General features: G+C 25.6%; 2 protein-coding genes across 3 annotated transcripts in view; one reads left to right on the top strand and one right to left on the bottom strand.

The window, feature by feature from the left end:
• The first annotated feature begins 64 nt into the window (after positions 1 to 64).
• On the top strand, positions 65 to 17,108 carry LOC117170653 (tubulin epsilon chain-like). Of its 2 annotated transcripts, XM_033357569.1 has the most exons (9): positions 65 to 211; positions 2,425 to 2,657; positions 3,953 to 4,068; positions 4,550 to 4,738; positions 6,880 to 7,131; positions 7,230 to 7,376; positions 12,583 to 12,732; positions 12,825 to 12,999; positions 16,892 to 17,108. In XM_033357569.1, exons 1-9 carry the CDS (start codon positions 187 to 189, stop codon positions 17,036 to 17,038), a joined length of 1,434 nt encoding a protein of 477 aa, XP_033213460.1. In that variant the 5' UTR covers positions 65 to 186; the 3' UTR covers positions 17,039 to 17,108. The 2 variants fall into 2 exon arrangements, with proteins under 2 accessions (XP_033213460.1, XP_033213461.1); XM_033357570.1 differs by lacking the exons at positions 6,880 to 7,131; positions 7,230 to 7,376.
• LOC117170656 (charged multivesicular body protein 5) overlaps positions 17,086 to 17,453 on the bottom strand; it is a 13,154-nt gene continuing 12,786 nt past the window's right edge. Inside the window, exon 4 of the mRNA XM_033357573.1 lies at positions 17,086 to 17,426. Within this exon, the coding sequence (XP_033213464.1) occupies positions 17,376 to 17,426 (51 nt within the window). The 3' untranslated portion in view covers positions 17,086 to 17,375. The remainder of the gene's footprint in view (positions 17,427 to 17,453) is intronic.

The following is a 17,453-nucleotide window of genomic DNA, read 5'->3' on the forward strand; positions in this document are numbered from 1 at the left end:
TAGTATAAAATGCCAACTTCTCCAATAATCGAAAGAGTTCAATTCGAAAAAAAGGCGGGAATTCATATTGTACAGAGGAAAGTTCTCGCGGAAGCGGAACGTCAAAACAGTAGGAAAAATTGAAATAATTTTGTGATATGGTGACGCAAGTTTAAATTTTATTATTTATTAGACTCCTTGAGAGACATGAGTCAATTCATCACAGTACAAGGTAAAAAAAAAATCTCTAAATTTGTATTATTCTTTATACTATAGAAAACATAACCTATATCTTTTTCGGATCTATAGCATTACATTATTTATTCTGCTTAGGGACCGTGCATAAATTAGATCTTCTTTTGGGTAGAAATTTTATATTTTTTGTTTAAATGTGCAACATTGTAGTTAAAAATAAATCTGTTTCGGTTGAAAATGATTTTTTTTGTTAAAGATTCATATTTTCGGGTAAAAAATTCAACCTGTGGTGTAGAAAATTAATATTTTCGACCTGGTCGACAGTTAAACTACTTTGTTAAAATTTCAATATTTTATTTTAAGGTTCAATTAATTTGATGCAAATTCGTCTTTTTTGTTTGTCAAAAATGAAATTGTTTTTAACTTAAAATAGAAATCTTTTTTTGTTGAAACATCAACTATTATATTTTTGATTGAAAATTAATCTTTTTAGGCTGTAAATTCAACTTCATGGTAGTTGAACTGCTACATTCCTAAAAATGCATTTTTGTTTTCTATCATTTTAGAAGAAAATTCACCCCTTTGGTTGAAAATTGAAATACATACTTTGCGAAAAATTTCTTATGTGTCAATAAAAAATATTTTTAACTCAAAATGTAACTATTTGATTTTAAATGATTTGAAAAAGATAAAAATTCATATTTTTGGGCTCAAAATTAAAATGTTTTGTACAAAATAAAAAAAATATAATAGAAAATGTTACTATTTTGATCGAAGGTTGAACAGCTTTGTTAAAAATTGGATTTTTTAGTCGAAGGTTTTTTTTTCAATTCGAATGTTTTTGATTAGAAATTAATATCTCTTTCTGTTGAAAATATCAACTATTATATTTCTGGTGAAAAATTCATCTTTTTACGTTGAGAACTCCACACCTTTGTTGAACTACTTTCTAAAAATTCACTTTTTTGATTGAAAATTTATAATTCTAGTAGAAAATTCATCGCTTTGGCTTAAACTTGAACTACTTTGTTGAAAATTCTTTTTCTCTGGATCAAAAACTAATCTTTTAACTGCAAAATTGAACTATTTGGTTGAAAATGAACTTTTTTCTTAAAACTTCGTATTTTCCGGTTTGAAAATTCGTCTTTTTGGAATGAAAATTGAACACGTTGGTAGAAAATTCGTATTTACGACTTAAAAATGTAGCAATATGGCAGAAAATTTGACAATTGGGTAGAAAGTATTACAGTTAGGTTGAAAGGTAAGCTAATTTGTTAAAAATTTATTTTTTGAGACCAAGATCCAATAAGTATTTGGTTCCAAATTTATCTTTTTTGGTTAAATTTAAATTTTTTTTATTTTTAAATAGAAATATTTTTGGTTGAAATATCAACTATTGTATCTATTGTTGAAAATTCATATGTTTAGAATGAAATTCATCTCCTCGATTGCAAGTTGAACTACTTTCCAAATCATTTATTTTTTGGTCTGAGATTTATAATTTTAGTATAAAATGTATCCCCTCGGATGAAAGTTGAACTACTTTGTAAAAAATTAAATTTTTTAGCTAAAAATTTAAGTATGTTGTTCCCAATTCGCCTTTTTTGGGTAGATTTAACTGTTTTTTATTTGAAAATACAATAAATTTGTATTGACATACTTACTTTCATGTTTTTAGTTAAAAGTTTAACTACTTTCTTAAAAATTCTATTTTTCTATCAAAGATTCATAATTATTGTTGAAAATTCATCGCTGGTTGAAAATCGAACTGTTTTGTTGAAAATTCCTTTTTTGGGTTAAAAATTATTTGATTTAACTGTATATTTAAATATTTGGTTTAAAATTAATATTTTTATCATAACTTCATATTTTTGAGTAGAAAAGTTAACGGGTTTTTATAAAAAAATTCGCCTCTGTTGTTTTTGTTGAGAATTCATCTGTTTTGATTAAAAATGAACAGATTAGTTGAAATTATAACTAATTTGCTTATTCATAAGAAACAATAAGATTTTACCAAACATACCCTCTCCCAATATCTTTTTACGTTATTTTTAGATGATCCCTAAGTAAATGGTTCGAAATCTAAAAAAAACTGCGTAATTTATGCATGGTACGGTAAATATGCTCTAATATAAACGATATGAATAGATTCATTGATAGAAAGTAGTTATATTATCTTTTAGTCATTATAATTTTTTTAACTGGGTGATTTTTTTAAATATCAACAAATATTTTATTGCAATATTTCAGTCGGACAATGTGGAAATCAAATAGGTTCGGCCTTTTGGCCATTAGTCTTGCACGAATATGGAATTCGAACCTCAGAAAGCGATATTAATTTTTTGAAGACCCAAAAGAACTACAACAAAAATACAAACGAACTTTGCGATGCCTTCAACAGCTTTTTTCATGTACCAAACTCAAATAGCGATTTAGCTTTTAAGTCTGTGCAAGAATTAGTTTCAGCCAAAGTGAAAGCAAGGGTATGGAATAACTTTAATTAATTTTTTTTTTAAATAAGTTTTAAAGATCCATATAAATTTCTACATTTAAGATATATTTTATATATTTTAGGGTAATTCATTTTATTAGGCAAAAAATGATTTTCCAAACAGAATATGCACACTAGTAAGTTGTATCTTTGTCTTTTTTATACTTATATAATTTTACCTTTTTATATTACCATCATTGTGCATCAGGGGGGGGGGGGGGGGGTCAAAAATAAAATATTCTGGAATTCGAAATCGCTTGAAAACTATTCAGCGACAAAGATGCTTTAGCAAAAAAATGTCCAAGGCCCAAGAATCGAAAATAAAAATGCAACGAATTTTTCAAATATCATTATATTTTTTTTCAAAATTAAAATTTGGTGTTAATAGAATTTATTTTTTAATTTATTTATATGCTAAAAAAGCTCAGAAAAATTGTAAACCACTAGTTTAAAGATCATTTTTTGAAATACCAAAATTATAATTTACAAGATTCGCTTTATTTTCAATTTTAATGAACGGGTCTTGACCATTTTTTTCTTAATGAATTTTTGTCACAGAAATGTTTTGAAGTACCCGAAAAAATTCTTCTCCTATTTAAACAGGTGTTGAGAATTCTTTCCGAAAACCAAGGTGAATTATATAGGAATTATCTCTTAAAAAATAATGTACTAAAATTCTCTAAAAATTGGGAAGACTTTTTCGATCCCCAGGAATTTACAAAAATTTTAACTCCAGAGTATTTAAAAACTTTGCAAACAAAGCATTCAGATATTTTTTTCAATCGACCCTATTGCAAAACATTTAATGAAAATTTTTAAAATAATTTTTAAGGAAAACAGTCACTTTATTTTACTTTTTCGATAATTTTGTATTAAAATTTGACATACGTTATGCCAATTACCAAATACAATAAGTAAATTAAAAAGTCACTTTTTATAGAAAAATATGGAAGAAGAAAAAACTATTATTTTCCTTAAACATGAATTAAAATTATTTTATTAAATCGTTTAAAATAATGGTAATGAAAAGGGACAATTTTATATCTATAAAAATGTAATACATGCATTTTCAAGTAAATTAAAAAATAAAAATAACACAAAATCAATAAAACAGACAAATCTCAAATAGGGGACCTTTAAATCCTATCCGATTTTGAATTTTGTTGCGAAAAATGTATTCACTAAAAAGGTACAACTTAAGCTAGTGTGCAAATTTAGATTTGAAAACTGTTTTTTCTTCATCACCCTCATTTACACATATATATATTTTTTTTAATATTTAAACAGGCAGTATTAATCGATATGGAGGACAGTGTCGTCGGTCGATTCAAACAAGGTTCTTTGCGAAACTTGTTCGACCAAACTTGCACAGTTACAAATTACCCTGGATCAGCAAATAACTGGTAAAATTATCTTTCAAAGGAAAATTGCGGATTTGTTTTAAATCTCTATATAAAATCTAAAAAAAATCAGAATCACGAAAATCAGATTATAATTTGCAAGATTCCAAAGATTCCAAAATTCAGCGACTCAAAAACAGTTAAAAAATAGTGTCGAACCCCGTGCTAGGTCTCCAAAATCTATTAAATTTTCAAAATCTTCACAAATCTTGAAAAAATCCTTGAGAAATTATGAAATCCATCGGGCCCAAGTAAAATATCTGGAATCTTAAATCGCTAATTCTGATTTTGAAGATTTTAGGTTCGCGGGATTTGAACGATTTCAGTAGTAACTTTAATTCCTAGACTTCATAATCATATTGTTTGAAACATTAAATACTCGAGACTCTTCAAATAGGAATTATTCATTTTAGTTTGAATATATCCAGTTCTATATTTTTTATTTGCAAAAATTATTCATCGACTGACTCTACTTTTTACTCAGGGCCGTGGGTCATTACACTCACGGAGCAGAATACCACGATAAGATATGTGAGACAATCAGAAAATTCGTTGAAAAATGTGACTGTCTACATGGGTTTCTGGTAATGCATTCACTCGGAGGTGGAACAGGTTCTGGCTTAGGAACAGCTACTTTAAAAATCCTGGATGATAATTACCCCCATGTAGATAGGTAATCTATTTTTTTAATAATTTATAACTATTAAATATAATGATATACTAATTATTCATTGACTGCCCACGTTAAATTGTTCCACTTTATTTTCAAGTTATTAATTTTGCATTGTAGATTAATGATTGAATTTTAAAAAGCATGGTGCACAATTTGAAAATTAATAATTTTTGGCTGCTTAGTTTCAAGATCATAATTTAATAACATAATAATTTAAATTTTGAAGGTTAACAAAATGTAAAAAATTCTTCAATTTTAAACAGTGGAAATGACAGTGATATTTGTTTGAACAGAAATCACATTTTTTAGCTAAAAAATCTATATTCTATCGCGTTGAATATCACTTGATCCTACACGATATCATACTTATCAATCATATTCTTGATCTTTAAAATTTCTATAATTTCAATTTATAATTATAGTGTTGAATGCGCAATACTTAAATAGTCTAATTTTTTAGGCAATTGAAATTACAGTTTTTTGCTTCAAAAGTAAAGATGTCAACAATAAATATGACTCTTTAAATTAAGGATTTTTTTTTATTTACTGAAAAAAAGATTACTTTTTTTCTGTGAATACCTTCGGGTTATAAAAGTAACATTTCATTATTTATTCTTAAAAATAAACATTCAGTAAGTTTCGAGCGGATACTTTATTTTTCAACGACTTATAACTCGTTATATATCAATTTAAAAATGCTCTTCTATTAGACATAAGCATCATTAATGGTCTGAAAACATGCTTAATAAGCTGAAAATATTTTAGATTTATATTGAGAACTTCACTGCTAACATTGTACAATAAATTATAATCAATAGCCTTAATGATTCAACAATTTTTAATTTCAATCTTCACGAATCGATAATAGTTTCAAATTCAAATATTAAAAATTCCAGGGCTATTTCGCCAAAAAAACCTTTCAAAATATCAAAACTTGAGATTAAAAGCCTTGATATTAAGTTTTGCAATTAATAATTTGTAATTTAAATATTAAAAATAGTTTGGTCTGGAATTTTGGAAAGTATAAACTTGAGTTTGAACATTTTTAATTCTTAAATAATTAAAATTGATTAAGAATCATACAAATTTTAAAAGGTTTGAGCATAAAAAATTTTAATATCTCAATTTTTTTTGACTAGAAATGTTTTCAGTTTTAAATAAAGTTCGGGTTCGTTTAATTTTCAACGTTCCGTAATATAATAGATTACAAAATTTTAGTCGATCACACTTAAAATGACTTCATTTTGAGCTTTCCTTTTTAGAGTAATTTATTTTATTATTTATAATTTTGTATGTAAAAAGAATGTTAAATTCTAGAATTTTAGAATCGTTGACTTTGAAAAGTTCAAATTAGTATTCAATATAAAGTATTCAAATTTCAATCACTTCGAATTAAAAATTATTTTAATTAAAAACTTTTTAATTTTTGACGCTTTTAACTAGTAATAATACAATTTCTATTCCTTTGAATTTTTAATGATCCAGTTTTCAAAATTCTAATCTGGAATTATTCAGTTCTGATAATTATCAATTTGTTTCATTTTCGAAATTTGAAACTGAAATGAATCGCTTTCGTTATCTTCCAATTCAAATTAAAAATGTTCAATTTTAAACTCGTTGAATTAAAATTTATGCAGTTTCAACTCCTTTCTAATCAACCTGTCCAATTTTCAAAATTTCAATTATGAGAGCTTCTGATTTTCAATTTTTCAAATTAATTATTCCATTTTAAACGCCTTATCTTAGAAATCATATAAGTTTTCAATTCAAAATCGTATAACGTTTTTTTAATTTCAAGCGCTTCCAAAACGAATTGAATAGAAAGATTATTTGTTTAATAATAATAAAATATCTAGTAAATACAAAATAATAATAATAATAATAATAATAATAATAATAATAGAATTGATTTAACAATAGATTTTTAAATAGTTTATGTTTTTAATGTTAGGAATTTAAAAAAAGAGGAATGTAAACACGTCTATGTATAACGAAAACAGCCGGCTGTGTCCCAAAATTTCGATACAAATAGTCCCTTTTCTAGGTTCGGTTATTCGTACAGAAAAAATCAGCTATTTGTACGGAAATTTCTGTACTCGTAGCTCCAATTGCCAATTTGCTAACTTTTGACTATTCAACAGATTTGTATCATGTGTATATCCAGCTGGCACCCAAGATGTAATTACAGCTCCATATAATGCCCTCTTGGCCACAAAAGAACTTACAGATCATGCGACCTGTGTTTTCCCAACAGAAAACAAAGCTCTCCAAGATATTTGTTACGCCCAGATGAACAGAAAGGAAAATTCTGATCAAGCAAAGTATAATGCTTCGTGTAGACCCTTCCAAGATATGAATAGTATCATTGTTAACATGCTTCTCCACTTGACAAGGTTTCATTTCAAGTTTTCAAAATGCTTATTTCACATTGATATGTTTTTAAATATTTTTTTAGTATTTATGGTAGAAGTATTTTTGCAATGTTTAACAGTGGTTCGAGATTTCCTGGAAGCTTAAATACGGATATGAACGAGTTAGCAACAAATTTAGTCCCATATCCTCAGTTGCATTACATATTCAGCAGCGTGAGTCCTGCAACTCTGACGGCACCAACAATTTCAATCACTCAAAAAACAAAGTAGGTTATTTACAAGGGTTGACCACTCGACTTTTGAGTGTACAACAGATTTAAATATTTCACAAAATTTCAAAGATTACAGAATATTTCAAAGATTTCAAAATATTTTAAAGATCTCAGAAAGATTGAAGAATATGTCGCAACTATTTCAAAGATTACAAAACATTTAAACATTTCATTTCACAAAGTTTCAAAATATTTCAAATACTTTACAGAGAATTACAAGATTTTAAAGGTCTCACGAAAATTTTAAAGGATTTCACAAAACTTCAAAATATTTCAAATACTTTACAGAGATTTTTAAAATTTAAAAGATTCCAAAAGATTTCACAGAGATTTCAAAATATTTTAAAAGTCTCACAAAGATTTCATAAATATTTCAAAGATTACAAAACATTACAAAGCTTCGAAAATACTTGAAAGATATTCAAAATTTCAAATATTTCAAAAGATTTTAATGATTTCAAATTATTTGTAATATCTCACAAGTATATATAGAGATTTCAAAATATTTTAAAAAACTCACAAAGATTTCATAAATATTTCAAAGAATACAAAATATATGAACGATTTTAAAATCTGTGAAAGCTATTCAAAAGATTTCATAGAGCTTTCAAAATATTTCGAAGATTACAAAACTTTTCAAAGATTTCAACGACTTCAAAAGATTTCACGACGATTTTAACAAGATCTCACAAACATTTCAAATATTACAAAACATTTAAAAGATTTTAAAATATTTTTAAAATCTCACAAATATTTCACAAAGGTTTAAAATATTTCAAAATATTTTAAAGACCTTTCAGAGATTTCTAAGATTTTAAAGAATCTAAAAGATTTCACAGAGATATCGAAATATTTTTAAAATCTCACAAAGATTTCATGAATATATCAAAGATTACAAAGCATATAGAAGATTACAAAATATTTTAAAGTTATTCATAATTTCGAATATTTGAAAAGATTCAAAGATTTCAAATCATTTTAAAGATTTCACAAATATTTCACAAAGATTTAAAGTATTTAAAAATATATCAAAAACTTTACAGACAAGTATAAGATTTTAAATATCTCACAAAGATTAACAATGTTTCAAAGACTTTACAGAGATTTCCAAGATTTTAAAGATTACAACAGATTTTACAGGGATTTCAAAATATTTAAAAAATTTCAAAAAGATTTCACAAATATTTCAAACATTTCAATATGACTTAAAAAGATTTCACACAGATTTTAGAAAGATTAAAAAATATTTCGAAGATTACAAACAATTAAAGGATTTCAAAATATTTTAAAGATCTCACCAATATTTCACAAAGATTTAAAAATATTTCAAAGACTTTTCAGAGATTTTTAAGATTTTAAAGATTCTAAAAGATTCCACAGAGAATTCGAAATATTTTTAAATCTCACAAAGAGTTCATAAATATTTCTAATATTACAAAATATATCAAAGATTTTAATATCTTTGAAAGCTATTCAAAATTTCGAATATTTCAAAAGATTTCAAAGATTTTAAATCATTTTAAAGATCTCACAAATATTTCACAAAGATTTAAAATATTTCAAAATATATCAAAGACTTTACAGATAATTCCAAGATTTTAAAGATCTCACAAAGATTTCAATTATTTGAAAATATTTCGAATAATTCACAAAGATTTCACAGGCATTTCAAACATTTCAATATGACTTAAAAAGATTTCACACAGATTTTAGCAAGATTTACAAATATTTCGAAGATTACAAACAATTTAAAGGATTTCAAAATATTTTAAATATCTCACAAAGATTAGAGCAAGATTTTGCAAATCTTTCACAAAGATTTTAAAAGATTTAAAGATTTTATTATATATTTCTGTCAGGTGCGAATCGCATATTTCTATTTCATGTATAATTGGCACCTAATTTGCCCTTCAATTGCACATACAGTTTTAGATAATATTAATATTTAAATGATAAAGTGTAATATTTAAATGATAAAGTGTGAGTGAAACGTTAAACTGCATGAGGCACACACTATTACATACATTTATGCAAATACACGAGACGTTGTTCCGTGAGGTGCCCATGTGTTGAACAAAAAGGATTAATAGTCAAAAATGGAAATTTAAAAAAAATCGTATATTAATTAAAAGCTTGAGAAAAGAATGAAAAGGAAAAGTGACAGGAATTAAATTTCAATTAGATCATAAATAAATAAATAATCACGTTATTTGCGTTATCATTCATCTCTAAAAAAAATTGTGAACAATACGCAATTCATCAAATTAATCCATTAAGGTATAATTCAGTTCATAAAAATCCTTAAAAAATGGAATTGTACGCCAGATTGATGCAAATAGTACTTTAATAAAGACCTTTTCAATTTCTCAACTTCTATTAGTTTTTAAAACATCCGTAGTTGCAAGAATGTAGGTTCACTGACTTCTAGAATGAGAGAAATCGCTAATGATGGGTCATCGAATTATTGGAAGCAATATCCGAAATGCAATTTTGCAAGTTATGGTCAAATACTCGGTCACAGGTGTTCGACGGCCTAAAGCTAAAATCAGGCCACTAAAATCAGAGTGTATATAATAATCCAAACATATTAGAAAATCTTCTTAATTTGACCGCGTGGCGGACTCATTTAAACGATGTCTGTCGGTTTTTAATTTGGAGCGGGTTTATACTCAAACCTTTTCGCTCTTTCACGAGTGCCAGGGCTAAAGTAAAATTAAATTTGCGCAAAAGTCGAAAAGAAATAGTCAGTTTAGTCCGCTACGGTATTATATTTCACGAAATTTTTATTTAGTAATAACCGGTCCTGACTAAAGTCAAATTAAAAATGGAAAAATAAAAAGCAATGTCAGTTCCAGGTCTGATTCTAACTTTAAATATAAAAATTACTCGCAAACAGGAAGTAAATACTCCAGGAGTTCGAGAAGAAAGCATGTAATAGATTTTTATCCGCGAGCCAGTTTTAGCTTCACTCTTTTCTTCATCTGGGGATATAAATTGAAAACATATTAAAAAGAAAGTCAAATAAAAAGACAGTGTTGAATTTTGCCTCCGAACTCTTGAGAGTAGTTGTAGAATCAGTGCATCGTTTAAAGATTTTATAAAGATTTAAAAAATATAAGAGATTTCAAAATATTTGAAAGATTTTAAAAATTTCAGAAGGTTTCACAGAAGTTTCAAAATATTTTTAAAATCCGAAAAAGATTTTAATTGATTTTTTAAAGATTTCACAGAGATTTCAAAATGTTTTCAATATTTTATGAAGGTCTTAACGACTTAAAAAATGGCACTAAGATTTAACAATTTTTTCAATCAGATTTCATAAGATTTCTAGATTTTATACATTTGAAAAATTGCACAAAAATTTCAAATCATTTTCAAATCTTCAACACAGATTTAAAAATAATTAATGAAGATTTCACAACGATTTCAATGATGTCATAAAGATTTTAAAAAATTTGCACAGATTTCAAAAGATTTAATAAAGATTTCAAGATTTCACAAAGATTTCAATGATATTATAAAGATTTTAAAAAATGTTCACATATTTCAAAATATTTAATAAAGATTTCAAAGATTCCGAACAATTTCAAAATATTTTAAAATTTTCTAATCATCTCACAAAGATTTCAAAATATTTCACAACAATTTCAAAAGATTTAATAAAGTTTTCAATGATTTCACAACATTGTTTAAAATTCCATACACATTTGTAAAAATTTCAAAGGTTTCAAAAGATTTCACAATTATTTAAACAGATTTAATAAAGATTTTCAAATATTTCAAATAGATCACAAAGATTTCAACAAGACTCACAAATCTTTTGCAGAAATTTCAAAATATTCCATGAATCAAGATTTCACAAAAATTGCAATGATATCACAATGATTTCACAAAGGCTTGTGCAACAGATTTCAAGAGTGATCAATAGAGTGACACAAAAATAAAAAAAAAATTGTTGTCTCACCCTCCCCACTATTTTTTTATTTGGTATAAAAATAACTTAGCAATTTTTTTTATTGATTTTTGTTTTAATTTAAAAATTAAAAACAACTCAAGTAAAAGCAATAAGCACGACAATAAAATGATGGTAGACATCACTGAAAATAATTATAAACTGATGTTATTCCGAATACTACCCGAAAAAGTAATTTAAAAAACTCCTTCGATAGCGTGTGGAAAATGTATAATGTGCTTTTTTCATAGACCTTTGATTATTATGAAAGTTAAAATGTGTGCCGTTAGTAGAAAACTACCCATACATTTTTTTGAACTACCACTTAGAACAATATTTTGCTTCTTTCTCAGCTCTTCACATAATTTCTTATAAGAACAGTAATTGGTTGATTTCAGAAAAATTGTTTAAATATTTCAGAGTTTTTTAAATAATTGAAAGACAATTTGAGTTCCGTGGTTAGGCCTTTTAACCAACCCAAATATTTAAAAAAGGCATTACCTTCAGAAGCAGACGTCAATAACTAACCACTCTAAAAAAAAGAAAGTTATATTCTTTTCTTTTATTATTTTTATACGCAACTCATACAAAATGTTATTTAAAAAATTATTTTTTAAGTCTAAAATTTCTTGTAGATTTATTAAAAAATTGATAGTATTCTAGTTTCTATGAGTTGGTGTTAGGTGATATTACTCTTTAAGAAATCCCAAACTCATTTTCTGACATTCTTTTAAAAAAATATACTCAATTTAGACAAAAAGACGGTATTTTACCATTTTTATCAACCGTCATTCAAAGGCCAGAAAATGAACCTTAAACTATCTTTAAAAAACTAAAGGCAAAAATATTAATGCAATATTTCTGAAGTAGTTCTAGGACTCTTCTTATGAGAAAGTATGTGAAGAACTGTGGAAGCAACAAAATATCGTTCTAAGGAGTGGTTTAAAAAAGTTCAATGGTAGTTATCCATCATTTTAACCATTCGTGGCTTAAAATATATAAGTTGAGTGAAAAAAGCACGTTATAAATATATTTCCCCCCTATATAGGGTGTTTTTAAAAATTTTTTATTTGATTTTCTAAATCAATTTAGGGTAAAATTATCTTGAGCGGTGCCTACCATAATTTTATTGTCATACTTATTCCTTTTACGTAAGTCATTTGTCATTTTTACGAAAAAAAGTAATGAAAACTATCAAATAATTAGCACAAATTAATTCTTAATTATTACTAACACAAATTTCTATAGGTTTCAAGATGAATTATTCACGAATGCCTGGTCTAGAAACAATCAACTAATTAAAGTAGATCCCCTGCAGTCAGAATCTGTAGTTCTTGGAGCTGCCCACATTCTAAGAGGCAATGCGTCCCTCACTGATATAAGAAAAAACATCGAAAGGTAAATTGCATCTTCTTACTATTATCTTAATATCATCACAAGCAATTTATTTTGCGTTTCAAAATAAAGTAACTGCTATCTTCAAATTTTAGATTCCAGAGCAAAGCTAGATTTACAGATTGGAGTAAAGAAGCCATGAAAGTTGGTTTGTGTTCCGTACCACCAGCAGGACATCCTGCATCGGTCTTGAGCCTAATTAATTCAACATCCATGTCTCTGATGATCAAAGATGTAGTTCATCAATTTGATAAACTTTATAAAAAAAAGGTACGAAAGTCTATTACGAAAATAATTTAAAATAACTAAAAAACAAACACGCGCGCTGCTCGCGCGATTATTATTTTTTGTCTCACACAATTCTTAAATTAAACTATAAAATTGTTATATTTCAAATTATCTATTGCCAACAATAATATAAAAGAAAAGAAAGGAAAATACTTTTGATAATTGCTGAAAATTGATGTCTTAACTTCAGAATTATTATATAATATTTTTGTACACTATTGGGAATGATTAAACTGCGATACGCCAGCTGGTGACAAAAATCCGAACTAGAAAGAATAGGTATAATTTTAAAGATGCATTTTAATTTGTGCATAAAAGTGTTTTACGATTTTTTGGTGGAGTTCAAAGTATTTATTGGATACCAAAAATAATTCTTTATCGGAAACAAAGGGATGTAGATGGAATTTACATTTTATAAGGTTAAAAAAATATTTTTTTTACAGAAATATTTTTCGAAAAACAAAAACAATTATTGTTCTATTTATTGTGATTTTTAAAAGATTACAAACTCAAATGGACTTATTTTTAAGCAAAAATGAACTTAAAGTAAATTTTCATTAATTGATACATAAAATATTTACTATTTAAAAACTGATCTGAATGTTAGGTTGAATTTTAAAATGCACTTTTAAAGACTTAAGCTATTAAAAATTAGAAGCCTTTGAAATCGAAGATTTGAGATAAAAAAACATTTTTCGTTGATCAACTATGAATATCAATTAATAATGATTTTTAAAATTGAACTGTTATTTAAGATTTAAAAAGTGAATAATAATTTATTTCACAAGAGTATTCGAAATCTGTTCACAATTTTAGAATTTCCAGTTTCTAACGTTAAAAATTATGTAAATTATTTCAATGGTAAAGTCTTATTAGTTAAAAAATGTTAACGACCGATTGAAACTTTATATTTTCAATTTTAAAATAACTTAAAAATAATATATCCATAATTAAAAGCTTTTATTAAATTACACATATTATTTTAGTCGAAAATATTCCATTTTTAAACCATTCATTTTAAAATTTGTTAATTAAGAGAAATAAGAATGACTTAATATTTAGTAATATCTGAGTGTTTATTCAAAATCAGTAATTGTAGTTAAATATTAAAAACTACATTTTGAACTTTACATTCTAATAGTTCTATCTAAAAAATTTAATTGCTAAGTCAAATTTTGGAACATGGATATATAAATGACAATTGAATACATATTATTCTTTAAAAAAGTCAAGGAAGGTAAAAAAATATTCAGAAGTTTAAAAAAATTAAATTAAATATATAATTTGTAATGATTTGAAATAATTTAAACACAGTGTCTAAGTTTACCGACAAAATCCGGCTATTAGTAATAAAATTTTGGTGTAAATAGCCCACGGACTAATTTAAAACAAAATATAGATTTTGACAGATTTCAAACAAAAAATCTAAAAAAGCTTTTTAAGAATTTTGATGAACATTGAAAATGATTTTTATTTTGAAAAGATAATTTTGAGTGATAATTCAAAAAGATTTAGAAATATTTTCAAAGATGTTTAAAATTTCTGAAATAATTTCAAAAATAATAAAAAATTTGAAAAAAAATGTAAACAACATGCAGATGTTTCAAGATTTTCGCATAAGATTTGGAAGCATTTTAAGGAATTTTTAATCATTTAAAATATAAATAATTTAACTTTTAATTTAGGAAGTGTTCAGTTTATAAAAAAAAATGTAATCGTCCATTTTTTAATATTTCTGGCTTAAAATTGCTTTAAATGCTCTAATTTTGAAAACATTTTAATTCCTTAATTGATTATTAAATTTAGACTTTAGAGCATTGCAAATGTTAACGTGGATTTATATTTTTCAGAACTGAATCTGAATCTTTGAACTCTACAATTTATAAAAGCTAAAAAATGTATTTTGCAGTTTAACTGCATTTAGTTAAAAATTATTTCAGAATTAAATACAAAATTATTTAATTTAGTTATTTAATTTAGTTTGAAATTCAAGAGTTCCACTTTGAGTGCTTTCATTTGCAGCTCAGTTTTTATTAATTCAAATGTATTCAAATATATATATATATTAATATATAATATAATATCTAGTACATACACTAATTAAAGTTTATTTAAATTGAAATTCAATGAAAGCTACACGAAATAGTGAAATAATTGTTTTTTTTTGTTTAAACCTATTTGTAAAAAAAATGTATTTTTTCACTGTATAAGATGGAAATTCTATCTAAAGCTATTTGTTTTTTATGAAAGTTTGTTTTTAACATTTAATCATTTTTTTTATACTTCACAAAACTATCGTAAAAACACTTTAATGCAAAAATTAATTTACATCTTTAAAATTGTACCTACTCTTTCTAGTTTCAGTTTTCGACGCCAGGTGGCGAAATAGTAGAACGCCATTCCCATTATAGAAAATAGAAAATTTGTATTTTTGTTTAACAATACCAATATATGACGGAACACACTAACATATAACATTTATTAAAATATCAGGTAAAATTATGCTAATGAAAAAAATTAATTTGATTGTTTTCTTGCAAATTTTAAACTGTTGAAAATTGATGAAAATTGAAAGTTAAGTTTACAAAAGTTAATAATTTTTTTCCATTGTTTTCAATTTTCAACTGCTGAAGACTCAAACTTCTATTTTATTACATTATTTCTGACGAAAAAATTACATAATAAAAAATATTAGGATATTTTGAATCTTGTTCAAATTATGATTTTCATTTTAAAAATACAATTTTTTATGTCAAACACCACGTATCTTAAAATTGTTAGGAAATTATTATTTTTCTTTACAATTTAATAATTTATAAATAGAAATATCAATTTCCGACGAAAAGCACTAACAGAATCCGAAATTGTGAAGCTTGTAAATGTTATTATTTTAAACAAAAATGTTAAAAAATTGCACCTATTCTTTGAAATTTAATTATTTTTGTTTAAAAGAACCAATTTTATGTGAAAACGTTAACATAACCTTAAATTGTTTAAAAATTGTGAATATTTTTTGACATCTATATTGAAATTAGTTATCTTGATGTACAATTTTACAATAAAAAATTAATATTTTCTTTAAATCCAATACTTTTTACTAAAAATGCTAAAAATACCGATTCCTGGTGTAAAAGGCCAGCATAACCTAAAATTGTTGCAAAGTTTTGAATCTTTTTTTAAATCTAATTTTTTATATTGAAAATACCATTTTCTTACGCAAAGGGCTATATAATATCCAAAATTTGTCAAATATTCTAAATGTTATTAATATTATTATTATTACTTTTTTTTAAATACCAATTTTAGATGTAAAACGTCAAGGTCCGTTAAAAACCTTAATAAAGCCGAAAAATGTACTGTTGAAAATTTTCTTATTTTTAAAATCTAATAATTTCTTATTTAAAATACTCATTTCCGGTGCAAAGCTCTGAGATAAATTAAAATTGTTCAAAATTGACAATCTTGATGATGATTTTAATTTGAAAATGCTAATTTTTGGTAAAAAAAACTAAGAAAACCTGAAATTTTTAGAAATTTTAAGTTCTCGAAACTATATGATTTTATCTTAAAATTCTTTTTTGAAGATACTAATTTTAAAGTTTTAATTTAATCGCGCAGGCGTATTGAAAGCCACAAATGTTTCTCAGTTCGCATAACGTTCCCTATTATTTTTCTTAGTAAAAGAGATTATTTTTAGATTTAATTTTTAACATCTCAAATTTATGATGAAAAACAGCTTGAAGTAACAAAAAACCAATCAGGGTTTCAACGACAATGACGATTGCGAGATTTTTAAGATATTTCGTTTCACCGCTTTTTTCGAAAGATTTAAATTAATTTGTTATGAAATTTAAATAAATCGAATCTACTTCAGGCTCATGTTCATCACTACCTGCAAGTCGAGAATTTCGAAGAAGATAACTTCAGAGAGGCTCGGAGCACCGCGATCAACGTTTACGAAGGATACACGGAACTCCAGAATCAAGAGGCTGTTAATGAACCCAGACTTCGTCTAGTTTAGATTTCCACCAAGAAAGAATGTCTAAACTTTCAAAAATAAGACAAAAGTTAACTATAAGCTTAATATTTTATTTTAATATCTTTTTGTAATATGCAAAACCGATCCAGCCTTAAATTTGACTCACAATAACGTATTTTATACACATTAATAGAAGAAAAGATATTCCGTTAATTATAGAAAGCATGTACGACGCCTTTGAAACGATGAGAGAAATCTCTACTGTTTGCTTTGCAAGACAAGTGCGCTCTGAAGCGTTGTCGCTCGTATCGAGCAGAAAAGTGTCTTTGGGCATATGTATTTTAAAGAGTAGACACTGAAAACAAAAACATAGAAATAATTAACTAGCAGGTATCTGCGGCAAGCCGAATTCGTCAACCAAGACTCCATCCTGTAAATAAAAGAGTTTGATCAATAA

The sequence above is a fragment of the Belonocnema kinseyi genome, chromosome 4, assembly GCF_010883055.1.
Source record: "Belonocnema kinseyi isolate 2016_QV_RU_SX_M_011 chromosome 4, B_treatae_v1, whole genome shotgun sequence".
Classification (NCBI taxonomy): Eukaryota; Metazoa; Arthropoda; class Insecta; order Hymenoptera; family Cynipidae; genus Belonocnema; species Belonocnema kinseyi.

Coding starts and splice junctions, on each gene's coding strand:
- LOC117170653 (XM_033357569.1), top strand. CDS start 187: ATGAGTCAATTCATCACAGTACAAG. Junction 4,069..4,549: donor CCTGGATCAGCAAATAACTG/GTAAAATTATCT, acceptor CTTTTTACTCAG/GGCCGTGGGTCATTACACTC. Junction 7,377..12,582: donor TCAATCACTCAAAAAACAAA/GTAGGTTATTTA, acceptor AAATTTCTATAG/GTTTCAAGATGAATTATTCA.